This window comes from Magallana gigas, chromosome 3 (genome assembly GCF_963853765.1).
Source record: "Magallana gigas chromosome 3, xbMagGiga1.1, whole genome shotgun sequence".
NCBI classification, from domain to species: domain Eukaryota; kingdom Metazoa; phylum Mollusca; class Bivalvia; order Ostreida; family Ostreidae; genus Magallana; species Magallana gigas.
In genome coordinates, this window is record NC_088855.1 from 27040451 (window position 1) to 27067166 (window position 26716).

At 33.1% G+C, this 26716-nt stretch overlaps 3 protein-coding genes across 3 annotated transcripts; 2 read left to right on the forward strand and 1 right to left on the reverse strand.

The window, feature by feature from the left end:
• Positions 1-889: 889 nt before the first annotated feature.
• On the reverse strand, positions 890-8134 carry LOC105340830 (turripeptide OL11-like). The gene is made up of 3 exons (XM_011447053.4): positions 7994-8134; positions 1296-1419; positions 890-1026 (listed from the first exon to the last, which is right to left on the reverse strand). The coding sequence occupies exons 1-3, from the start codon at positions 8034-8036 to the stop codon at positions 945-947; spliced, it is 249 nt and encodes an 82-aa protein (XP_011445355.1). The 5' UTR covers positions 8037-8134; the 3' UTR covers positions 890-944.
• Positions 8135-11654: 3520 nt separating this feature from the next.
• On the forward strand, positions 11655-16600 carry LOC105340821 (partitioning defective 6 homolog gamma). Its single transcript, XM_034481750.2, has 3 exons — positions 11655-11819; positions 13112-13334; positions 15268-16600. The coding sequence occupies exons 1-3, from the start codon at positions 11754-11756 to the stop codon at positions 15963-15965; spliced, it is 987 nt and encodes a 328-aa protein (XP_034337641.1). The 5' UTR covers positions 11655-11753; the 3' UTR covers positions 15966-16600.
• Positions 16601-18325: 1725 nt separating this feature from the next.
• On the forward strand, positions 18326-26137 carry LOC105324245 (sperm microtubule inner protein 8). The gene is made up of 7 exons (XM_034481751.2): positions 18326-18706; positions 20168-20229; positions 24351-24409; positions 24568-24653; positions 25144-25205; positions 25322-25386; positions 25598-26137. Exons 1-7 carry the CDS (start codon positions 18487-18489, stop codon positions 25659-25661), a joined length of 618 nt encoding a protein of 205 aa, XP_034337642.1. The 5' UTR covers positions 18326-18486; the 3' UTR covers positions 25662-26137.
• The last annotated feature ends 579 nt before the right edge of the window (positions 26138-26716 follow it).

Below are 26716 nucleotides of genomic sequence, written 5' to 3' on the forward strand. Positions count from 1 at the left end.
TATTTAACCTAAACATCTTTGAAACTATCCCATGAATGTTTTCTTATTTACATGCTCGTATTTATGACGAAAGGTATAATTTCTAAAGAAAACCGATGGTTGTTCAGCCATTCGGTTGAAACTGGATAAAATCAATACAAATAGGGCGAAAGATTAACTTAGCATTCCGGTGGTCTTCAATTTTCTGGGATAAAGTGCAACAAACTTTAACATTCAAAATAAATTATTATTTATAGAGAATGCTTCAATTCTGTTGTTGGTTTATCACAAAAAATTAATAACACTCACCATGCAATTATTTCTCCTATATTAAAAGAAAATCGATTGTGATTCATTTTAAATCCCGAAAGACGGAAAGCAACAGAATCCTGTTCCTACCAGTTTGAAAATGTCTGCTTATTGATTCAAGCATTAAAAAATTCTTACAAACTCAAATACCTATGCACCTATGATAAATAATATTTATACCGTTCATTTGTTTCTTTTCTTCATTTTCGAGATTGACCTTGTGTGGATTATTTCTAATTTGTGATCGATCAAACTTCCCTTATATGGAATGATTTGAAGCAAATAACGCATACGGTTGAATCGGCTGTTCCGTTTATGTAGTGTGCTGATTAACAATTACGACCTTTTACGCTTTCTATAAATAAGTGAAAAAAAGTGTAGAATGAAATGTTATAATAAACAATAAAATGCATTCTTTGGTACTTCATACAAGCTATGAATGAAAAGCGAATCTAGATTCATTTTTTGTTTGTTACTATGAGTAGCAATGGAGGAGAAAATATTTAAATGGATGTAAAAATCTACTTAACCTGTATCATGAGAGTTATATGTATTTTCATGATATTTTTATGGCCAAATTAGTGATAAATCCAAGAAAATAGAGACTTAACAAAGACTTTTTAATATACGATTTTACAGAAAACTTGTTGAGATCATTAGCGCGACACGCTGAGGAGTTGCGCCAGATCCGAGCCATCACAGCTTCCTTGGTGCACTTTGACCACATTCACCTTGTGACTGAAAAATGTATGTTTTATATACTTAGTAGTCATACAAAAACCTTCATTAATATTGATCATATCAGCGATCAATGATAAATTAATTTTCATTAAATGGTCAAACTCTGATTAATCAGTTAGTCAGCTTAAAAAAAAGCAACTCTCTCTCTCTCTCTCTCTCTCTCTCTCTCTCTCTCTCTCTCTCTCTCTCTCTCTCTCTCTCTCTCTCTCTCTCTCTCTCTCTCTCTCTCTCTCTCTCTCTCTCTGTGTGTGTGTGTGTGTACATACAGACAGTTGGTGACGTGGAGCTCGCACTCGTTGCTGTATGTTTTGCCATCAGAGCCACAAAGGGGGGCGTAGTTCATTGGACAGAACATTGGACAGCTAGATTGTCGCTCAACGTTGAAACAGCCTAAACCAAATAAAGATTACATCAAAATTTGGACATCTGTATTTTGGCAAATTAAAGACATCGAAAAAAAAAACCCAAAGAAGGCTTGCAACTATTAAGGTCCGTTCTAGTAATGATTCATTCATTCATTCTTGATGAACCACCGAAGAAAGCAGTTCAAATTACTGTATATACTTACAGCTCTACCAAAATCTCTCTTGAATTATTTCTGTCTGTGGATTAATGTTGCGGATGATACAATTATGAATTATTTTGTTTATGTGTAGCAAATACGACATAATTAGAATGATTGTTCTGCAATTCAAACGCTCCGGTAATTGGAAATGACCACTCGAATAATAACCGCATAAAATATTGTTGATGCAAGAAAACGAAGGGTAATCTGAGTGGACATATGTTGTACAAGATGTCACTACAGTATTTCACTGAAGGCTCACGTCAAAACATGGCTGAGGCAAAATAATTCCCGAATTTTCCTTTGAATTTGGGGCGTTTCCGCTCGAGACAGGAGCTGATTTTTTTTATGAGATGAAAAACAATGTGTAAGAGGTCTAACTATCCCAGTTTTGTAATAATGCGAGCTCATTTGAATTTTTGATGCGTGTTGATTCCGGAGGGGGGTGAAAAGGCCCGGGTTGATTTTCAAGCACACGTGTAACTTCGAGGTAAACGAAGACTCACGCCTTGCTGGGTGCACGTGTGTATTTTGCTAGAAAATTGTAAATGAAGCGTTGTTTAAAAAGATGTCAAGAGGATTTTTTCCAGAAGTTCGTTTTGAATTTTTAATCTGTATATGTAAAGTTGTGCAATTTTGGTAAGAATATATAGTAAAATTTAATACTGTAGTGCAACCTACAAAGACAATGTTGAACAGATTATTCGCCTATGGAACTGATTTCAAGGAAATTTGCAACAGTTCTATTCCCAGACGCTGATTGGGAACGGAGAGGTCGTGGGTTCTTTGTCATGGATACATGGATGGGATAAATTAGGAAAAAAATATGCGCTCCAAACTTTGAAAAAAAAAACTTTTCGTATTTTAAAATAACAACATAATCAATATGACTTTGAAGTACAAAGTTATATTGATTCTGTAATTAACTTCAAAGTCATATTGATTCTGTAATTAGTATACGAAGATGGTTAAAAAGATAATGTTCAAATCACGTATAGTTTATCCAGATAAAGAGTTAAAATTATATTTATTGTGCTAAATGATATTTAATGAGTATATACTACATTCGCTCAGATAAGGTCGATGAGCTGTTAAATAGAAAATGCAATATGAATAAAAGCAATCAGTTTTTTGCTCACCTAAGCTGAAAGCTCAAGTGAGCTTTTCTGATCACCTTTTGTCCGTCGTCCGTCTGTCCGTCCGTCCGTCTGTAAACTTTTCACATTTTAAACTTCTTCTCTAAAACCACTTCGCCAATTTCAACCAAATAAATTTGCCACAAAGCATCCCTATAGAAAGGTGATTATAAATTGCAGAAATGAAAGACCGATCTTTATTTAAAACGGAGAAAACCTCGAAACTGTAGAAAAAGGGGGGTGCATTTTAAAAAATCTTCTTCTCAAGAACTATTGAGTCAAATTCAACGTAATTTTGCAAAAATAATCCTTATGGAAAGGAAAACATAAATTCCAAAAATTATTGGCGAACTCTGTTTCAATTTTGAGTAATTAACGAAAATAAAAATAAGAGATAATCGCTGTCAATCAGTTTATAACTTCGGGTTCGGTATTCCATATCGAAAACGAAAGTTCATTGTGTAAGGCATCCAAGTTTGAATGTTGACGCATGGCAAACGGGTCAAACTGACATGCGAAGGGATACTTGAAACGTGCTAAATATATTTGTGCCAATTTCGTGAAGTCAATTGAGATTCAATCTTTCCATGTGTTGACCTTTTCACTCATGACCGTGGTTTTACGTTGTTTTGAATTTCGTTTATGCTTTTTAACTTGAGAGGAAATATTGCCTGTATTTTGGGATTTTTATGTATTGAATCAAATATAGACTTCGGTAAATCAGACAGTTAATATTTTACCTGCGCAAAATTAGCATAATCTGATGCACTAACAGCATATCATATTATAAATACTATACATTTTATTGGTAACTCGGTACGATCTCTACGTTATGGTTGATTATAATGCAACGTGTTTTGTTAAGATGCTCTGCATTTTCAGTCTAAACGGAGATTGTTTTTGCTGCTAGAAATATATAGGTATATGTATATGATGAAAAATAAATTGTGCTCTTTTTTTGTTTTAGTGCATGTTTCTTCTGTTTTAATTGTTTATTTACAATTTTCTCTTTACTAATCATTTTCAGCTGAGTCAAGTTTCAAATTATAAGCAAGATACATAGCTTTGCTTCCAGAACTGAGACCATGCTTTTGTTCATTCTGAATAGGAAATACCAAGTTTAAAAATCTTAAGTTCAATGTAATTACCTCTTGAGAACAAAAAATTGACTCAAACCAAGCAGAATTGTGAGTTCTGTATCTTGCTTATAATTCTACGATTGACGCTGAAATTTTGATTTATCACTAGAAATGTCTCACTAAACGTAAATACTTGTACAGAAAAATTAAAAGGATGATATGCTAAAACAACTTTTTGGGGGCCCCCTTTTTATACGATGAATCTACACCAACTTTGATGGTTTTTCAGACACAATCAAATTAAAAATTAAAAGGATGATATGCTAAAACAACTTTTTGGGGGCCCCCTTTTTATACGATGAATCTACACCAACTTTGATGGTTTTTCAGACACAATCAAATTAAAACGACCTCTTTAAAACAGTTTAAAACATTACTGTTACGGGGATAAATCTATTGTCGCTATTCTTAAGAAAAAATTACAGCGGATATTATCTTGATTTGTAGCCATTTTTTAACGTTGATCTTGAATAAAGATGAAAATAAAGGTGGGCCTTAGTGAAATAGAGCTATATGCCTGTCAATACATTGCAGTCGGAGGCTCATGGGGGGGGGGGGGGTGTAGACCTTATCAGAAATCTTGACAAGCCAAAAAAAGAGAAGATTTTGAGTATGGCTATTTCTAACTTTGCAAAAAAAAATGGGGGGGGGGGGAAGAACCCCCTACCCCTCCACCCAGTTCCGACGCCTATGCATTGATTATACATGTAATCGCTCTTTAACATATTACATGACAACATTTTTCATTCGAGTGTATTCATCGATCAAGTGAGTAAGGTTATAAAACGTAGCACGAGTTCACGCCTGGTAAACAACAATCGTTTATAATGTGGAAGACCAATTAAATATTTGAATGTTTTTAATTTGACCACCTTGAGGTACAATTTTCCTCTTTCACATATAGGAATCTTTTTTGATAAAATACAATAACTAGCTAGTACATGTACAATGTAGTTGAAGATGAATATGTACCTATGTGCATTTTCTCATATATAATTTGATCGTTTTATAAAGTGAGGGGGCAGAATTAAAATAAAGAGAATTGGAAGTTAAGAGTGTACCCCTACCAAAATTTTGTTTTCTATCTTGCAAAGGATCTTATTTTTGGTAAAAAAGGTATAATGTCATAGATTAAGCGTAGGAAAATAAGTGTAAAATTTGAATACAGTTTATTTTATGGTATTCTTTTTTTGTTTTTCTACCGAGGGGCCATATGGCACAATATCCTTTGAACACCCATATAAAGCCATTGTTGCTCAGGTGAGCGATGTGGCCCCATGGGCCTCTTGTTAATTATACTATACCACGCATACAACCTTTGAATTGACTAAATCACGCAACTAAATATGGTATGATTGTAGAAAATGTCACGTAATGCAAAGGTTGGCTTCAAGTTGGCCAATTTCAGGTTGCCAACATATGTCACAGGGGCCAAGCCCGTTTTAACATTAATTTCAATGTAACCATTTATTATGGTTACATTGAAATTAATGTTAAAACGGGCTTGGCCCCTGTGACATCTGTAATGCAAAGGTTGGCTTCAAGTTGGCCAATTTCAGGTTGCCAACATATGTCACAGGGGCCACATGGGAAATATTGCAAACAGGAGTGGTTTGATGTTGACATTTTCAGGCAAAATGTATAAATCTCAAAATGGTTTAGTTATGGTATTAGAGAAATGACCGACATGGCAGCGCCCATGATGGTCGTGGTCTCTTAGTGAGACATAAAAAAAGAGAAGACTCGATCTCTACCAAGGCTCTTGAGATTTTCGGATAAACTTTGTATAAGCAATGTGGTGCGTTATCAGCATAGATAACAGAACATGTCATCAATGTTTGAGTTGCATATATTACGTCACGGAAGGAAAATCTCTAACCCTAAATAGATAAATGAAATTTAGGGCATACTAGTATTTCGTGTCTTTGCTTTATACTCTATATTGAGAAAGAACAAGTGCACTTAAGCTATAGAGAATGGGCCCTTTTTCAGTGCCGTTTATATGTAGAAAATATCAACAAATTGCTTTTTTCTCGTAATAGTTAAACACTCATGGATACTTCTGATTTATATGCACGCTTAAATTTACCAAAATTAGAATACAATTTAAAAAACTGAGGATTTTTAAATGCCTATAAATAATCAAAATCCGGAAAAATCAAACCGAACCTACTGGAATTGTGTCTATTTAAATCAGAGGGAGGAGACATTTAAAGCAACATTGCTCTGTAGGTGGATCGATTGGCGCGTTTGCTGAATTATACTTTATGCATTATTTTACGTCTGAAAAAAAATCGAATGAAGCTTTGAAGTTGCATATTAGTACCATAGTCACCAAACAAACATTCCTGACCATACAAAGATGAAGGAAAGCGATCTAAAACGTGTCAATGTTTTACAGTGAGCACATTTGACAAACGTTTACCTGTATAGAAACCACGTGATTGTTTGAAATAATTTATTCCATGCGTGAGTTCAAACATGGGTCACGCAGGTAATAGCTTTCGCTTGCTATAGGAAAAACCTTGAAATTTTCATACGTTCTTTCATTTTTTAGGTACCAGCCTAACCGAGTACAAACTTCTTACTTTCACAGGAGTTTACTAAATGTATAATGCGTATTTTGTCTTTTCCACAAGTTTGTACTCGGTTAGGCTGACAGCAAACAAAGGCTTTAAAATGAATGCCTGTCCTCGATTTACTATACAAAATCACGAATGTCTGCTGACCCCTACTATGTTTTAAAGCTTCGTGCTTTTTATATACAATAAATTCAGCGCTAAAACTTGTTAATTCTTATGGAATAGATATCAATAGATAATGTTAGGGGGAAAAATATGCTTAATTTGATTCTTCATTTTTTACTTTTCACCGGGGCCCATAAGTGCACTCGTCCTTTCAGGTTTCTGTGAATACCTGTAACGTAATTTAATGAAACTTCGTATGTCCATCTTGCAATCCACGTATAATAAACAACAAATGATAAGTTAACAAATATAAACTAATAATTTAATTCTGATTGTAACGCCTCATTTGATTGGCTAAATAAATTCATGTATCTCGTATAACATAACTTGCCTACGTCACAATAAGACGCGCGAGCGACACGTATTAATCCGCTTGACGTTACGTTTAAATTTTGTACAAATTAACATATTTTAACTAATTAATGGGCCTTATTATCTAATTTAAATAGTAGAAAATTAAATTATAAGGAATGAATTTAATTTCTACCTACGTTATACGAGTATAACATAACTTGGAACAGTTTACGCTTTTTTATAAACCGCTTCGCGGTTTATAAAGCGTAAACTCTCCCAAGTTATGTTATATCGTATAACATAGGTAGAAATTAAATTCATTCCTTAATGAAATAAAAGTTAACAAAAAGTACTAATAAATACATGTAGGTCAAAACCAGTAAGATGGCTTGCGTAAGAAGTATGCGAAATAATCCAATCATCGTAAATCTAAAGTCTGAAGAGACTAAAATATTAAGACATCATTTCACGAATGAATGTCAGCAATATTTATCGTATATTTGATTTAACCTTTTTTGAAGACGATTTACACGTCACTAAATCAACTTAATTAACACCGCTACATGTAAAAGTCTGTTTAAGATCTTTACCTGAGACCTCTCATATCTTAGGAAAGTTTCGTGAACATGCCTGCAGTTTTGTGACGCATTGGATTTCGAAATAAAACAAAATTAACTACAACTTTTATGACGTCACGGCGTGTTATCCTGGTAATATTTGAACTTGTCCATTTATATTGTGTAATATTTCGTTTTATTTTCTATATTTTTACGATATTCTTCATTTTTATAGTCTTTACTTTATCATTTTTTAAATTCTAAAATCATAATAATCCTTATGTAAAACGAAAATTAAAAAATGATTTAAAAAACCTTAAATATTTAATACATGTAAAAATGATAATGATACTTTGGAAATGAAAAATTGTACAATAACAATAAGAATCTTATACTAAACATCTTTATAAAAATATTCATGAGCATTAAATTCTTATTTCAATACCTTATAGTTAGAATTGCGTGCTTAAACGTAAACAATGCAGTCCCAAAAATATAAAAAAGAAAGAAAGAAAATGTAACTTACATGCCACAGCGAAAAGGGAGACGAGGCAAATAACAGATTTCATGGTGAACAATGTTTGAAGGAGTGAAGTAAATCTAGAATCTAATCCGTCTAATTTATAGGACTGTTTCGTTTCATTCTTATCAGTTAGGTCATTTCAGTGACGAGAAATTAATGTTAAGCCCAGCCACCTACCTCCCCACTTTTTGAGATATCTGATAAAAAAAAATCTAGATATATGTAAAATACTACACGTATTATTGTAGTATTATATAAATAGTGCCTGTTTGGGAGGGTAACAGTTGAAATTGACACCCCGAGAAAACCATTGTCAACCGACGCGAAGCGGAGGTTGACAATGGTTTTCGAGGGGTGTCAATTTTAACTGTTATCCTCCCAAACAGGCACTATTTATTTTGTTATACTGAATGTCTTAATTTTTAAGAAAATTTTACTGCTTTTATATAGGAATAACGTGAATTCTACAGCGAACCGTACGCGCATAATTTTCGCGCATGTAACATTTTTTAATGTTACCCGTTGCTAAGTGCGTTGCTAACGCTGAGGGTAATAGCAAATATTATTAACTGCGTCTTAACCAATCAGATTTCAGTATTTAACATGAAAGTATAACAATACAATATGGTAAGGTTGCAGTCGTCTGGCATCGGTAATCCACATATTATTAAGTAAATGCATTTTGTCTATATGTGACAATGCATTTTTATTTACATGATTAATTATTATACTTAGTGCTATATTATCAAATTTATCCAATTCGGTCAGCATTCATCACTTCACATAGAAGAAGAGGGGGGGGGGGAGGGAGGGGATAAGACAGCGCAAATGCCCATTCGGTTTAGTCGTAAAATACAATTTTGATTTGATTTTTTTGGGGGGGGATAAAATCTTTTCAAATATATTATTATACAAGTTTGCAAAAGCGTAATTTCTAATCGTATTCAGTTTTTAATATACATGTACACTGTATTTGATAAGCGAGAAGAAAAAAATGTCGTTTTGAGTTCTGGTGGTACCCAAACCATAAAAACTCTATAGGTATATAATGTTAAACTCTGTCTGGTGTGTGACTTTGGCCATGGAGTAACGGTATTATTTTTTCAAAACGTTTAATTGTTTGGATACAAAATGATATATTTATCATATATTGGGCCTCCACGTTTTGTTTGTTGAAATCGGTTTGTTTTCCATAAGACCTTATTTAGACTAATAGAAATATTAGAACGGAGCACAGACCCACTCTATTAAAAACAAGGCATAGAATTTCTAAAGAATGGCAGGATTAGGAGGTTTTGATACACATACGCAAGTTTGAATCAACGTACATGTACGTCTCCGAAGTATAAACATATTTATATAAGTTGCAAATCGATGATTTGTTAGATATATACTGTTTTCGATAATTCTTTTTAAAATTATCATATTTGTTGATAGAGGGCGAAGCCCTCTCACGGGCCCGAAGGGCCCGTGAGAGCGAAGCTCTCCCTATAGACAACACGTGTACATATGTCTAAAAATAGAAATTACACTCTATACCTATGAAGTTGAAAAACTTTTCCAAGATGGAGGAAAAAAGATTAACTTCACGCGCAGTGACATCACCGGCATCCATGTTGAATTTGATTCTCGTACTAACTTCACGTTTGGTGATAATTTATCAGCTTTGTTTAATGAGTGATAAATACATTCAAACTTACCTAATGTGTTCTTGAAAAATTAATTCCTAATTTAAGAAAACAAATTTTCGTTTCCTACAACTTTCAACAGTTGCATTAGATCCGATCAAATGAATTTCAGGACATCTGATTGGCCAAAAAACGTGTTTCAACGGTGAAGCAGTTTTAATTCATTGTTATTAAAATATAACATCATGTATTTGAATTAAATTTGCTTTCTGATTACTATTTAAAAACACCAAAGACTTTTCTCCAACTTTCAATTTGAAATTTCGTTTTTTAGGTTTCATCTCAAATCGTAGCCTAACATACTCATACCCAGGTCATTTCGTACCCAGAATTTAAATTAATTATCAAAATAAAAAAAAAATTAAGTTACGACCAATAACTAATTCAATACAAAACAAAAGAAAATCAAAACTTAATTTTGTAGACATCCTAATCTTTGACAGACACATTGTAAAATATTTCCCCATTCTAATTCACCCCCCCCCCCCCCAAAAAAAAAATGTGTAAACCATTTGTATATGATTAAAAAAAATATGCATTATAAATACTTAAAAATTATTTATAATAGGAAGTACTAATCTGCATTCACAATCACAATTATGCATTGAACACTAAATGTAAGACATTTGTCAGACAAACTCAGATTAAATTATACACCCCGGGATGTACAATACACATGAAGGACATAATTTTCACCTTATGATGTGAATTAGCTATAGGGTACTATCTCAATTCTCTAGTTTTAATGCACAAACCAATCATTGAGTGTTTAATAATTCAGTGTTTGGATGACAAATTTTAGTGAATTTATGGAACATTAATATCTGTCCATACAAGTGAAATAATCTCAAGATAAATTGATTTTCTTATTTTTTAAAAATATACGTCATTACTCTTTAATTCATGTTTTATGCATACAATTAAAATAAGGGTCCGAAGTAAAAAGTTAAAATACTTCATGCTGAGAAATTATCCAGAGATCTGCGATGTAGATACTACATGTACCTGCAGCCAGATATTATCCAATATATGTATAATAAATTACTTCAGACTAGACAATAAGACATCAAAATAATACACATGTATATTGATAATTAAAATAATTTTTACCTGTCCCAATATTTTTTGCTTCATTATTAGTTATTCATAAATATCCCTACCTTTGCTACCCAAGGGTTTGTGATCTCCAGGAGTGGCGCGGATCAAAAACCCTTGGCTTACCAAGAAGAAATATTTCAGGGTTCAAACAATATTTATTTACATATCAGAATGAAAATTTGTTTACAGGTTTTTGTATATGAAATTCCTCTCTCTCTCTCTCTCTCTCTCTCTCTCTCTCTCTCTCTCTCTCTCTGACTTGTTCGGCTGAAAAAGCGGCTGTTAAATAAAAATCTATTTTTCTTTCCTGTGAAAATCTATGAGTAAAAAAAAAGATGTTTTAATGAAGGATTTCAATTGTTTTTCTTTTACCTGTGTACGTTCTATAACATTGTCAAAATGTGATGGAGACAGTAACCTGGGGCAGAATATATAGTCTATAGAATATCAGGGCCGGGCTTGAACAAATTTAATAAGCAATAAGATTAGAGTCAAAACAAAACAATTTATGATGCCAAAGATGATTAAAAGGGCATCTACTGATCTCGCCCCGTTTATATTGTCTTCGCCCTCCAAACGGTTACACCGTAAAACATATTAGTTTAATTTTTCAGTATATTATCAGTCCTTGTATATACATTTTACATGCCTTATCTACGCACTTTCTTTTCAAATTAAAAAAATCCGGAAAATTGTAAGTACTGGGTTTAAATTTTATAATAAAAACAGGAAGTCAGATTATAAAGCATATCAATTATGAAAAAAAAATAATTGTCCAAGTTTTCATTGTGTTTGGCTTGTTTGAATACATCACGATTTTTATTATCTTAGTAAATATTTTTTTCACACATATATTTGTATTCGTTTCGAGAGTTTCGTATCAGAAATGTGACGTCATCAAATTTGGCCTACGCAAGGTTTGATAGCCACCAAAATAAACTTCAATGAGGTGACCAGCCCCGATTAGGGCTTATTCCATGATGTCAAAGGGATCCAAGTCCTCGCTTCGTGGAGAGAGTGTGTTAGTGGAGGTAAAAAGCAAGGTAAGGACTCCATTTACATCGCGATCAGTAGCGATGTTGAAGTTAAAATCGACGGGCACCTGCACCTGCCATTATATATGCCCGTGTATCTATTTTGGGGGGCCCCTCCCAACCCAACCTATTCAGACAATGTCATAAATGTTATCATTCGATTTTGGGGTCTCTATTTCATGATATTTTTGGGGGTCAGGCTTATTGTATAGAATGCATTCGGTTCAAATCGTGACGCAGAGCATAAGTATTTGGGAAATACCTTTATAGCTGTTATTGTGGGCATTCACACCTGTCACATTCTGTGTCAAACTGACCTATATATCTTATAACATACATGGGATTGTTATAAAAGAGAAAATAGGACAATGAAACTAACCAGTATTTACAATGTAGGTTGACCAATCATTTGTATGATGGTCATACAAATGATTGATCAATATAATGGATCACAGTATCAATACCAGATTTATTGATAAGGAATGCAAATTGCATCAATGAGTTAAATGAGTCATGTTATGATAGTGGATTATGCTTTTGTTATTGATGTTTTTTGTGTAACACACTTGTAATCACATTTAATAGCTGATCAGTGATGCAACCTAACAATAGGTACTGAAAGTTTTACCTTGGCCAGAATTTAATTAAAAAATTCTTTTCAAATAAGTTGCTAATCCTTCCAAAAATTATGTCATGTTGACTTTAAACACAATATCTTGTCTGAAATATAGAAATGAAAATTGTAATGACTGATGAAACTGTAATTTTTATCACAATGATTGAATTATTTATCAAGTACTTCAAAATAAGAATTTGTCATTAATCATGCTTGATCTTATAAATACAATTGTATCCTTGTCATTATTTACTTGAACTCTTGTTTACAAGTAAATGCAATTCAGGATAAGTGCAGATTCTATTTAATTGAACTGTTTTCACTTGACAAGAGTAAACTGATATGATATATAGATGAAATGGAATCTATATCCAAATAAAGCTGTTGTCTAATGTATGAATTGAGATATCTTGCAACTGAAGACAAGATATGAACCTTTATAGAAGTATAAGTGCACGAAAAAAAACCCAACATAAAATGAAAGCATTAATGTTATTACATTGTAATTGGGAAATGTCTTACCGCACCATCGTGAAAAATTATTCTACATACAGGTACATCTATATCCAATGAGAATTACTTCCTTGTAAAAGGCAATTTTTATTCAAATTCTTAATTTTTATCTATTTTTACTGTTTTAAAATTATGAATATTCATTTGTATGCATCAATATCTTTTCTTGCAGTATGATGCAGAATTTAGAAGGTTTTCGGTGGATAAGAATAAAATGAAAGAGTATGAAGGCTTTGAAAAACTCCTGTCAGCTTTACACAACATTGATCCACAGAGCTTTGTGATAACGTACACCGACACCCATGGTGACCTGCTGCCAATCAACAATAACGAAAACTTTCAGAAAGCCCTTAGCACTGCAAAACCACTGCTGCGAATTATGGTTCAGATGAAAGGTGATATAATATTATTAATAAGATATTAATATCAGTTTTTTGAAATTTAGAGAAAAAAATGAGGTAATAATTTTTGGCCACACCAATATAAGTTCTTGTTCCTCGGACATCCAGTGAAAAAAGGTACAAGTGGGTGAGCGATTAAATAATAAAGTTATTATTTTTGTAGCCAAAATTTTTAGGCAACACATAAATAAATTTGTGCAGACGGTTAAATTTTTTCTACTTGTTTCTGATTTATAAATAAAAATTTAATAAATTTAAAATGCAAAAAATAGAGTGGAATTGAAGAAAAAACAGCACAGAATTTTCTAGATGTGGGAAATTATTAATAATATTATTTGTATAGTTTTATTTAAATACAAGCGTGCGGGGTCCGATGAACAAGAAATTTTATTTGTGTGGCCTTAGTTGAAGAAGATGAAAAGTAGGTTCCTACTAGATATTGTATGTTGATAAACTCTATCCTTTTAAACTAAACAGGATATAAAATGTGCACTTGAAGAATAGATAGATAGAGTAATTTGGTATTATGTCATCTTACACATAAACATACATGTTGTACATACTGGTAGTATGTTTCAATATTAATTGATTATAATTTAATAAACAAGGTGTTTGAAAATCATAAATATAATACCAGTTAGCCCATGAAAGCTGGAAAGCTTATTTCCAATGGGGTCCTTTTAATAATATATGAAACATTACTTATTTAGTTTAGTTTTTACAGTAATACAATGTGTGTTTGTACAAAAGTATAGGCACTGTATTAATTATACCATACACAGCGATATAAACTAATCCTTAGTAAACTTATAATAACATTGATAATATGCATTTGGTAAAATTATTGTGTCTAATAATACACCATATCACTATTTTCTAAAAATGTTATTTGTAACACATTTATGATAAACTTCTTACTTTTGGTTTCAAAACATTCATTCTTTCCATTTGTACATTTGATATGTTATGGTAAAAAATTCCAGTCTTTAATGCCATTATAGTACAGTACCAATCAGACTGAACCTGACACAAGAGCAGACCCCCCCCCCCCAACTAAACCCTGGGTTTACTTTTGGGGTTTACTTGGAGTTTACTATGGGTCTGCATTTGATAATGTGCGTCCACTCAGAGTTTACTTTGGGTCCACTTGGGGTTACTCAGGGTTTGCTTTTGGGGTTCACTTTACACATTGAAGAGTGAAGCAGACCCGTCTTTTATGTTTTTACCATATTGCTGCCTGTAATTCCTGTCTCTTGTATATTACACATGTAGCGTCTGCTTTAAGGGGTATAATTCTGATCAGGGTCTACTCTCTGTGTCCATTCTAGTAACCCCTGAGTAAACCCATAGTAAACTGAGGGTTTAGTTGGAGTTTACCTTCTGTTAGGTTTGGTCTGATCTGTACTGTAAACTCAGGGTTTAGTTGGGGTTTACCTTTTGTTAGGTTGGGTCTAATCTGTACTGTAAACAACATTTGTTAGGTTCGGTCTGATCTGTACTGTAAACTCAGGGTTTAGTTGGGGTTTACCTTCTGTTAGGTTGGGTCTGATCTGTACTGTAAACTGCATTAAGTGTATCTCATTAAGCAGTACTAGTTTATTATTTTGTGACATAGATTTCAGGAATTTACTTGACAATGTATGCATTACATTTTATAATATTAAATGTCCTGTCAGAGTTTTTACAAAACGATACCAATTAAATCACTAATTTTGAAAGATGAGGTACAAAAGGTCAGCAGAGTATACCATAGTTTAATATCATTAGTTTTCAAGGGGATTTTTTTTATGGAAAATATCTGAAAGACCCATGCCTTTGTTAAAAATTATTTTAGAACTAAAGAGCAATTTGTTGTTGGAAGATTGAGAACCAATTAATTCGAGGCTAAATTGTTATAAAATACCTTGAATGTATGTTTTTCTTGCAGGAGAGAGCTATGAACAAATGAATGGGTATGGAACAATAACAAAGAAAAAGAATAAAATTTCAAAACTTATGGGCAGTGGTACAAATGAACCAGTACCTGGTACAAAGCCCAAACTTCACATTGGGCTTCCTGAAGACTTTCGTCGTGTGTCTGCAATAATCGATGTTGATATAGTTCCTGAGCATCACCGGCGTGTGAAACTAATGAAGAACGGGTCTGACAAACCACTTGGATTTTACATTCGAGATGGAACTAGTGTCCGGGTCACTCCGCATGGTTTGGAAAAAGTCCCCGGGATTTTCATCTCAAGACTCGTGCCTGGTGGTCTAGCAGAAAGCACTGGACTTTTAGCGGTCAACGATGAAGTTTTAGAAGTGAACGGCATCGAAGTGGCTGGAAAAACTCTAGATCAAGTGACAGACATGATGGTTGCAAACAGTTCAAATCTGATCATCACCGTGAAGCCAGTGAACCAGAGACTGACCCTGGCCCCCCAGCGAGGGGGCCCGGGCCGACACTCCCAAATGTCCCAGGCTTCACAGGCCTCATCCCAGATGTCCTTCAGTTCCCAGCGGTCATCCAAATCCTTCGACAGCGACCATGTCACGGAACAAGATGATGAGGACGATGAAGTTCACGACCATCTGTTGACGCCGGCACCCAAGAAGATTCCCAACACGGAAGTCGTCACTTTATGAAGAGATCCAATCATGTGTTTATCCACAGCTTTTACATGTTTTGATGTTGGTTCATATTTTTTTTTTCAATTGAAAAAATGTCCATATTTAATATATGTTATATATATGGTCAATAATGATATATACAATGATCACAGCTCTACTTTCATTTTAACATTATTTGCTTACTTTTATTTCTGCATCTGGATATATAAACCCCTCCTTCCATTCCCCAATGCATTGTATTTGTTTTATTTAAATGTCATGCATTTATGGATTTTAATTGTCCATAGTTTTGCAAATCCTTTATTCAGCAGCAATGATATTTTTTGGTCACATTGTAAGAAATGTTCTGTTTATTTATGCATGTCCGTTATTTTTGTTTTTATTCAGACTTGTCTAAGCACATGATGCAGTAATTACCACTGCATATTTTAAATGGTATTCATTTCCCTCCCAGTTTTCTAATTCATAGGCATTGATATACAATTTCATTTTTAGTGAGAAGGAAAAGAAAGCATCTATGAACACTTTTATACTTATATATTTATTTTTGTTATTCATTGGGATCAATAATGATAATTTTTTTTACAAAGGAAGTGTATTTTAACACATACCCCCCTTTTTAGTGATTTTTGTTGAACTCTGTTGAACAGAGATGAGTTGTGTATTAAACTTTTATAACATATCTTGCCTAGAATGCTTTCTCGATTTGCATGTTTAAATTCTCTAGTCGGTTAATGAGAGAAGTTAGTTTTTACAAGGCAGACTTTCTAAAGTTTACAGTGTATTGTTAGCACTTTAAAACTTATAAGTAGTTCAATAGATTTTACAAAGCAAGTTGTTTTGGAAACAGATTCATGCATTTTTATTAGAAAGAGAGAAGAAAAATAGTGCAGACTGTACTAGAATTATTACATTTTTTTTGTACATTTAAATAAATTTTCAATATATAAACTTGTATTGAATACAAATTTTTGGGGACCAAAAACGTATACATGTATATAAACTGGTATATGCACATAATTATATCAGGATAAAATGTTCAGTGAATTATAAGATAATATTGATAATCATTTTACCATTATTTTAGCTTGACCATAATGATTATTTTATGTGGGACCTGATATTTAGATAATACACTGTAGAGTTATAAAATAATACATGAAGTTGTATGAAGTCTTTCATCCAGTCTTTTTTAATTTCATTCATTATGATGCTTAGCGTAGGAACGTGGAATTCATGTATATTATTTTTTATATGGTTTTAATCAGGCTGTTGGAGTTTGAAAAGAGCAAAATTTACTGAATGGGAATTTGTTTGAATGTACACTTGTACACATTGCCATAATGACAAGAGTTTTGTGTCTACTTTTGAACTCAAAGTGGACACCAAACCCTTTACATAAAGGAATCGATTTTACTGCTGAGCAGAACTTTTTAACCAAATTTCCTCGTTTCCAATTAAATTTTATGTGTTGTTTAAATAGAAAGATTTCTCTCATCGCATCAAAGTACTTTTTTGAATTATTATTTGTTTATGATATTATATTGAAATAGTTCTAATTGGCATTTGATTTGATTGCCATTTAAACAAGAAATACTGTAAAATAAATTCAAATAAATCATGTAAATAATTCTCATACAGTTATATGTATAAAAATCTTATAGGCATACAAATATGATTGTAATGATTTTAAAAAAATTATATAGCCATACAAAATTTGCATGTTTTTGTTTATAAGTGGAAAATATTTTTCACTCTTACGTATTGCAAGTCTTCCATTAAGAGAAACTCTTTTTGTCACTGATTTGTTTTTTTCCAATCATACATTCCTTGAACATCTGTTTGGTCTATGGAGCAATTTGTAAACATAATGAAAATATTTTTTTTAAATAATGTGTTTCTGATTTTGTTTTTGAAAAAAAAAATACTGGCATGATTTTCTACATTATTACTTGTAACTGTGAATTTCATATCTTCTAAATAGATTATTTGAAAAATGTATAATTTTGATTTTTTATGAAATTTTAATTTGAAATTATGGACTAAATCATTATTTAAACTGCCAAGTTACAAGTTCCGAGACCAGCAGAGCTTCATTTGTGTCTGACAATAATTGTTTGTAAAAGTGCACAACTTGTTTTGGTTAATTTCGCAATATTTGTTGTCTAGTGTAACCAAATACATGTACTATTAACATTATTATTATTACTATTGATTTTAATTAAACAATAAACGATGCAAATTACTCTTGGGTTTTTTTATTTAAAGAATCTAGAGTTAACCCTCCTTGTTTCGTTTGGAATCCATCTATATTTAACCATTTAACCAATTACGTCCCTTTTTGTTGTTAGTTGCTAAGCGTGACGTCACAAAGGTTTTGGCGTTCTCGGGTATTACTGTAACTAGTACATTGGGAGCTATCGATACCTGGATTAAACCCCCCAGACGTTCATAAGAGCCTCTTTACACAGGTGTCTGACAATAAGAGGATACGCGAATCTTAAAGCGATCACAGATATTTATTGAACTTGTGAAAATGACAACTGTCAGCGTCGATCCCGTCCAGCAAGGAGCTTATCCGATGAAGATCCCCAGCTACTCCTACCAGTATCCCTCCCACCGGAGGGTCCAGCTCGCGGCCGTGAAGGAGGGGCTGTTCCACCCCCGTCTCCCGAGCTTTAGGAGAATGGATATGGATACAGCCGGACACAAGCTCCCCGATGAACATTGCCGTACCACCACTTCCTGTGGGCCAGGTAAAATTTATCAATTTTCATTTTTTTTTATCAAGATCAAAATGGTACGTAGACCAGTTCTAAGTATTGATTATCTTTTCTACAGTTAATTCATTTTGTCAAGCATTGAATAATTAAAGAAATTTATCAGCCCTTGAAGATTAGACCGCCGTGAAGTTCTGAAGGGGTTAAAATCAATAGGCTCTTATGCAGGTTGTGGAATGCATCTTTCGTTAAAATCGGTAGCAGTTAGCATATGTGTCGATCATTTCATGTACCCTGAGAAATTTATGTCGCTTGGAATAAGTCGCCAAAAGTTTGATCCTCATTTGAAAACATTATCGAGTTTTGGTCAACGTATTGGAATGAAAACTGTCAAAAAATAACCCACTGACTTTATATATCGTATAGAGGTTTTAGATGTCACTTATTAATTACGTGAAATAATGATAATGACCTGTGGGACGTTTACAATGACAGGACATTGTGTGTGTATGAGTTAAATGGGCTTAAAATATATATCAAAATTGTGACCCTTAATCCAAAGGCTATCACTTAAATCCTTTGCACAAAGACCAATCAAGTATATCGTTATTTAAAGTTATTGCAGAATATTTAAAGACAGTCATACAACATATTCATCGGGTTTAATCATAATCCATGCCAAAGTGATTGGAATCTGTATATGGCTGAACAAAAATCGTTACTGGAAAGCACAGTTAGGGGTTTCCATGTTTATGCTCTTATAGACCAAGACATCGTTTGTTTGTTTTTCAATATGCTTTAAAAGGTTGATCCCACCTATTGTGTGGACTTTTTCGTTTGGGACTATTGATTTCACTTAATTGTAAATTAAGAATGAATTTCCCAATACATGCCACTCGGAACAGAGTATACCCGCCTCCCTATCAAAAGTACAAAGAGTTTATAAACTTTAAGTAAGCCTTTGTCGCAAAGATTGAATAGTACATTTTCTGGCAATCGGAAAGGTTTAAATATTCTTGCTGTATGGAAAGCACCGACAAAATTGTTGAAAGGTACACATGCATTTCCATTCTACAAACATACGCACACTGAAAGATTTTAATCCTGTTACCGTTTTCCTCCGATTTTAAATGTACGCACGTTCAATGCCTCTATTCTACCGCATTATTGTATATTTTTTCCTACGACAGCTAGAATTGACATGTAAATATGTTCAGCTGGAATGTTATTTTAGGTGGTATCATCATGTCTGTCTATCAATGACATAATGTTCAAAAAGACACGCGCACATGGAATGAATTTTAATTTATTTAGTTTCTTTTTTTGGGGGGTGGGGGGGGGTCTCTAAATAAACATGTTCAGTAAGATATTTGCCGTAATATACTCGTTTGATTTGACGTACTATAGTACTCTATGAAAAAAACCTATCTTTATGCATGCCTGAAAGCCGACACAAATCTAGATTTTACATTGATTTACGTCATTCGTTTCCGACAGATGACTTCCGAAGATCCACGTCCACTATGCTGGAGCCCCCAGTGAAGAATATGTCTGGTTTGGTAAGTTTCAGCATTTTTACACGAGTGCTCGATTTGTTTTCTTTAACATGTGCTGCTTGGTGCTCCGATTCATAATATTCTCATTTATTACGGTTAGAGTAAATGATAGAGACTGATGTTCGAAAATTTTAACATCAGATCTACCTTAAATTTCAAATATGATAGTCATAAACTGTGATGTACTAGAGAAAAATCTTGATATTTTAGTTCTATATATTTTATTTATTGAACATTATATCTTTATTCAGAGCTCTTCATCTCAAGGAGATCAATATGGTCTAAAAATAGTCAGGACCATCCGGTCCTCTTAATTGTATATAATGTAACACCAACAGTTGATCAAGAATTTACTATTTATAGCTAACCTGATAGCTTTTCTGATCACTTTTTGTCCGTCCGTCCGTCCGTCTGTCTGTCTGTCAACTTTTTACATTTTCGACTTCTTCTCCTGAACCACTTGGTCAATTTCAACCAAACTTGGCACAAAGCATCATTGGGTAAAGGGGATTCAAGTTTATTAAAATAAAGGGCACGCCCTATTTTAAGGGAAAATAATTAGGATTTATTGAAAATTTGGTGATATTTAAAAAAATCTTTTTCTCAAAAACCATTAGGCCAGAAAAGCTGAAAACTTGTGTGGAAGCATCCTCAGATAGTGTAGATTCAAACTTGTTCAAATCATGGTCCCCGGGGGTAAGGTGGGGGCCACAATGGGGTGTCGAAGTTTTACATAAGAGTATATAGAGTTAATATTTAAAAATCTTCTTCTAAAAAACCATTTGGTCAGAAAAGCGGAAACTTGTGTGGAAGCATCCTCAGATCATGTAGATTCAAGTTTGTTCAAATCATGGTCCCCGGGGGTAAGGTGGGGCCACAATGGGGAGTCGAAGTTTTACATAGGAGTATATAGAGTTAATCTTTAAAAATCTTCTTCTCAAAAACCTTTTGGCAAGAAAAGCTGCAACTTGTGTGGAAGCATCCTCAGATAGTGTCGAATCAAGTTTGTTCAAATCATGGTCCCTGGGAGTAAGGTGGGGCCACAATGGGGGGGGGGGCGATTTTTTACATAAGAGTATATAGAGTTAATCTTTAAAAATCTTTTTCGCAAAAACCATTTGGCCAGAAAAGCTGAAACTTGTGTGGAAGCATCCTTAGATCATGTAGATTCAAGTTTGAGCAAATCATGGTCCCCGGGGGTAAGGTGGGGCCACAATGGGGAGGTCGAAGTTTTACATAGGAGTATATAGAGTTAAACTTTTAAAATTTACTTTTTAAAAACCTTTTGGCAAGAAAAGCTGCAACTTGTGAGGAAGCATCCTCAGATAGTGTAGATTCAAGTTTGTTCAAATCATGGTCCCCGGGGTAATGTGGGGCCACATTGGGGAGGTCAAAGTTTTACAAAGAAATACGAGGGTTGATCCAAAAGTAATGTCACAGATGCAATAACATCATGAAAAATCCGCGTAAAGTGACAAAAATTCGTGCTTTAAGATATCTACCTAATTCAATTCAGACCTGAAAATTTTAATGCTTTGTGATAATTATTTCCGAAGATAATATATTTTGGAGAGCATGAGGTAACGATAGTCGCCGCACGTTAGCGACGTCATTGCTAAATCTTTGGTGTTCTGGTAGAATTTCGTAATTTAGTACTCTATAGAAATTCACCACAATGCTCTACTTTACATTTTTAAAAATCAAATTTTTTCATAATGTAACTAATTAATCTTTTTGTGTTCGACGAAGTAGTATATTGGATTAGTTAATGTGTTAATCAGTTTGTCGAGGTCTCTTCGAGATGTCATGAACGTAGCTTATGATATATAGCCATTGACGTAAGAATCAAGATTTAATTTTCCTTCAGAGTGTATGTCTTCTATCTAATTTATTTGTTAACATGACATATGCTTTTATAAGGTTTTGGAACCATGTTAAAGGTACCCTGTACCCTCGCTCTCAATTTTAGATTGATATATCAATTCCAGTACATGTACATGTTCTAGTGATTTCTATCCATCGAAGCAAAAAATGCATCTATCACAATTCACATACCAAGCCTTTTTATCCCTTGATCTTGAGACAAAAGGCATTGGGTAGATATCCGAAATGGACAGTAAGGGTCCTTAATTTTTCAAAACAGTCAGAAAAAGTTAATAATACATCTGTTTTAAAATATTGTGTTGTTCGGGGCGTTTTCAAATTTTGAAGCATGTAATTTATTCATATAAACAAACCTTTAAAAAAGATGTAAATTCATAACGCGGCGATATCACGTATATATCATGCTATAAACATCAATATCTTGTTAAACAAAATTTAAATAGAATTTTAATTAGAATTTAATTTTTGATAAGGAAAATTTTGATGTATCATTTAATACAATAGCGCGTCCTTGAGTTGCGCGGTGCATAGTGTGACATTACTTTTGATCAACCCTTGTATATAGAGTTAATCTTTGAAAATCTTCTACTAAAAAACCATTAGGCCAGAAAAGCTGATATTTGCATGGAAGCATCCTCAAATAGTGCAGATTCAAGTTTACTCAAATAATGGTCCCTGGGGGTAATGTAGGGACACAATGGGGGGGGGGGGGTCAACTCTTTACATATGAATATAAAGAGAAATTTTATTTTAAATCTTCTACTCAGAACACGACTGGCCATAAAAGCTGTAACTTGTGTGAAGTATCATCAGGTAGGGTAGAAAACTAGTTTTGTCAAATTATGATCCCTGGGGGTAGGGTAGGGGCACAATGGGGACCGGTTAAATCTTTACAAAGGAATATATTGAGAAAAAATTTTTCTAAAAAAAAAATTTTCTTAGAAAAGGTGCAACATTAGTAAAAGCAACCTTAGATAGTGTAGATTTTGATTTGTCAAAATCAGATTTCTCAGGAGTAGGATGGAGCCACATGGGGTGAGGGGGGGGGGTCCAATTTTACAAAGGAAACAATCTTAAATTCACCAAAACTCAAATGTTATGATATATGGTTTCACTTATACACAAGCATTTTGACATATTTTTTATTCTTTAAAATTGTTTAGACTTTGGCTTCTGGACAATTCTTGGGCTTCACAAGTTTGATGTAGGTTTATATCCCATGTGATTTAGATCTTCTTGAGAACTGTAATGCTCAATATATGTAAAATGACTATACTGTAACAAAAAGGATCAATGATAAACAGAATATCCAGGGAAAAAAAAATGATTTTTTAGAATACAGGATCTGATAGACTACATTATCCATAATTTTTTTGGGTATATTACTCTGTAAAGCTGATTTTATAATGTCTATTGTTGCTCAGGTGAGCAATGTGGCCCATGGGCTTCTTGTTTAAGATAAGAAAGATATGGGGAATTTTGCTCTAGAAATAAAAATATCGAGGAAAGATGTTGACTATTCCAATAAGTACATATATATATATATAAATATATATATATATATATATATATATATATATATATATATATATATATATATATATATATATATATATATATATATATATATATATATATATATATATATATATATATATATATATATATATATATATATATATATATATATATATATAGTGTGCGTTGAAATAACATGATTTTTACCATTTTACATTATTCTTCTTTCTTAATTCTTGTTTGTCTTCTGGTAGGGGATATATCAGCTGCAGGTCTGTAGCTTCCGGTCTGAGAAATAAATCGGATGGATGAACTGGGAGTCATCAATCCAAAATTTTTCAGATCGGGAGCTACAGACCTGCAACTAGGTATGTACATGTATGTGTAAAATAATCGTATTATTAAATATATAGAATTATTAAATAGTTTCATGTTGTAAATTTTGTATAAACTGCTACCCGATACTAGTAACTTCACAGTTTACAACAAGGCGGTAGGAGAGGTACGCTTCCATTTATGCAGGTCTCTTATTACCTTTAGATATTTATATGCGATAAAAACCAACAGTGTTCAAAGACAATTTCATTTTATAGGCAAAATATGTCATAATTGGAATTAGGTCAGACATATTCCAAAGTGATAAAGTGTTAATTACATGAATTTAAAAGAGAACAAATGTTCATGTATTAATATACTGTTTGATTCATATAACCGTCTTCCAGGAAATAACATCGACGGGAAAGCAGTTACACAAGCATTATACAACTCCAGAGGAGCTTAAGTAAGTCGAACCCAATTGTCTGTCTTAGATGAACGTTTTAATCTTAAAGGTTTAAATCTAATTATCATTATAGTGCGCAACCTATAGGTGACATTATTTTAAGCACGAATTAACCTGGTTGCTACATTGGTAAATGTTAATCTAACATGAATTTTCAGGCGGGCTCGCACTGAGTGGTCGGACTTCCTGAACAGGTCCCCGGAGAGGTTCAACATTCAGCTACCATCCCTTCCAAGTAGCAAAGGTGAGTGACGCAATGCATATTAAAATACTGATTCTAGATTTAGTATTTTAAGTCCATCGAGCCAGTAAATTCGAGTTTATTACGACGTCACTATTAATTAATAATACAACATACACACAGTCTTATTTATTGATATTAATAACGGTTTTCCAATTAACGTATACTTGTATGGTTTTTGTTTCACCTGAGAGAGAGAGAGAGAGAGAGAGAGAGAGAGAGAGAGAGAGAAAGAGAGAGAGAGAGAGAGATGAAATCAATGTGGCAGCTTTTGAATATGAATTTGAGAGTATGAAATGCAATATTTTCTTTAATCAAAAATAAATGGACAGAATATGCGTACCGTAGTACAAACAACAGACACTAACAATTTTTATGATATTCCAATTGCTCCTTTGAATGTTATGTTGTGAATAATCAAACAAAACAAGTTTTATGCACAGAAAATGACCAAATGATACATTTTCTAACGAATGTTTCACCTTTCTTTCAGATCAGCGGTTTGTTGGTTACGCAGTACGCTATCTCCGACCGGAAGTCACCAAGTCTTGGAATGTAAGACACTATATATAGCGGCCAAAAATTTACACCGAATTTTGAATCAGTAAAAATTACAGAAACAATTTATTGAAAAACTTTTATATCGTTGTCTTTTATCTATTTATTTTCAGTACACATTGCGCCAGGAGCCATCTTTAGATCAATACGGCCAAAAGCCAATTCCTGCTAATATCTAGTAAGTTTAAAAAAAAAAAATTAAAAATGATATTAACATCCCTTTTAATGAATTTATTCGACAGATTTTGGTTCCTTGAAATATGAAACAGTAAGTGAAAGCGTAAAGAAGGGATGATAAACAAATGCACAAATTTTCTTATTTGTTCTAAATGCATATATGACATCATCTGTCCTCGACCGTCATAACCTGACCTTGACCTTTCTTTCAGTGCTAGATACAGGGATACATATCCTCAGTACAGCAGAAATATCGCATCCGAAGCCTGGCGATAAACCAAGATATTTTTCTCTCAAGAAAATCCTTTTTAGACTGTGTATGTTTAGAAATTGTACATCATTGTTAATATTGGTGATTGTTTGTTACAATGTATCATAGCGCATATTTGAAACCGTTCAGTATTATTATCGAACGAACTATTTTTTGTGTGTTTTTTTTTACACTTTTCATCAGTATTAAGAATAGAATATATTTATATCAAAGTTATAAGCTGTTATTTCATGCATATGTTGAAATGCGCTTGTTATGTTTGAGTCTTTAAGATATCATTATTTTTTTGTTCTTGAGTATAAAATTTTTTCTCATGAATAGTATTTGTATTTAAAGTATTAGTTTCATCTTGCTCAAACTTTGTGATTGGCATTGTGCCAGCTTTTAATGTATTGCATCCAGTATTCACAATGTGCTCAACCATTTAAGATTTTTACATAAAGTGGTTTTTTATTCATTAAACCTTTATCAAGCCATACAATCTGCTTTATTTTTTATCACAGTGTACACATTGGTACAATATCCGATGAAAATATGCAATATGCAATCCTATGACAATATGCAAATGAAATATTTCAGAATGGAAAAAACACCAAAAAAATTAACCCCCCCCCCCAAAAAAAAAGAAAGAAAAAAAACTAAATCAAAAAACCTCGGCACTTCTGATCTTACCTTGGATCCGCTACAATTTTAATACATTCTTTTATACATGTAGCATGGTATTGAATGTTGAAAACCGAAAATGTCGCATTTCTTATCCTTCTAATATTACATTTGAAGAATCATTTAATTAAGTTTTGAATTCTGAAACTTAAAACCAATCAAAACAAAAACAATGTATAGCATTGGCACTTGTAACCACTTGTAACCGCACATGACTTTTTCCATTTCTAAATGATATTTAAATTAGAAATATGAAAAAGACGGGAAAGTGGAACGGATTCCGAAGATTGAGGAAGGGTCTGGGGCTGTAAATGCTCTATTAGATTACAAGGACTGCGAGATTAAACAGTTTCCGTCTAAACTGGTCGTGTAAATAAGTATATGACATCTTCGCAAG

What these genes read in the sequence shown, in the direction of transcription:
- LOC105324245 (XM_034481751.2), top strand. Translation starts at nt 18,487, where the DNA reads ATGACAACTGTCAGCGTCGATCCCGTCCAGCAAGGAGCTTATCCGATG. An exon ending in ACAACTCCAGAGGAGCTTAA is followed by an intron (nt 24,410 to 24,567) that starts GTAAGTCGAACC and finishes ATGAATTTTCAG; the next exon opens with GCGGGCTCGCACTGAGTGGT. An exon ending in CCAATTCCTGCTAATATCTA is followed by an intron (nt 25,387 to 25,597) that starts GTAAGTTTAAAA and finishes CCTTTCTTTCAG; the next exon opens with TGCTAGATACAGGGATACAT.
- LOC105340821 (XM_034481750.2), top strand. Translation starts at nt 11,754, where the DNA reads ATGATGTCAAAGGGATCCAAGTCCTCGCTTCGTGGAGAGAGTGTGTTA. An exon ending in TAGTGGAGGTAAAAAGCAAG is followed by an intron (nt 11,820 to 13,111) that starts GTAAGGACTCCA and finishes CTTTTCTTGCAG; the next exon opens with TATGATGCAGAATTTAGAAG. An exon ending in AATTATGGTTCAGATGAAAG is followed by an intron (nt 13,335 to 15,267) that starts GTGATATAATAT and finishes TTTTTCTTGCAG; the next exon opens with GAGAGAGCTATGAACAAATG.
- LOC105340830 (XM_011447053.4), bottom strand. Translation starts at nt 8,036, where the DNA reads ATGAAATCTGTTATTTGCCTCGTCTCCCTTTTCGCTGTGGCAT. An exon ending in CTCCCTTTTCGCTGTGGCAT is followed by an intron (nt 1,420 to 7,993) that starts GTAAGTTACATT and finishes TATTTGGTTTAG; the next exon opens with GCTGTTTCAACGTTGAGCGA. An exon ending in CTCCACGTCACCAACTGTCT is followed by an intron (nt 1,027 to 1,295) that starts GTATGTACACAC and finishes TACATTTTTCAG; the next exon opens with TCACAAGGTGAATGTGGTCA.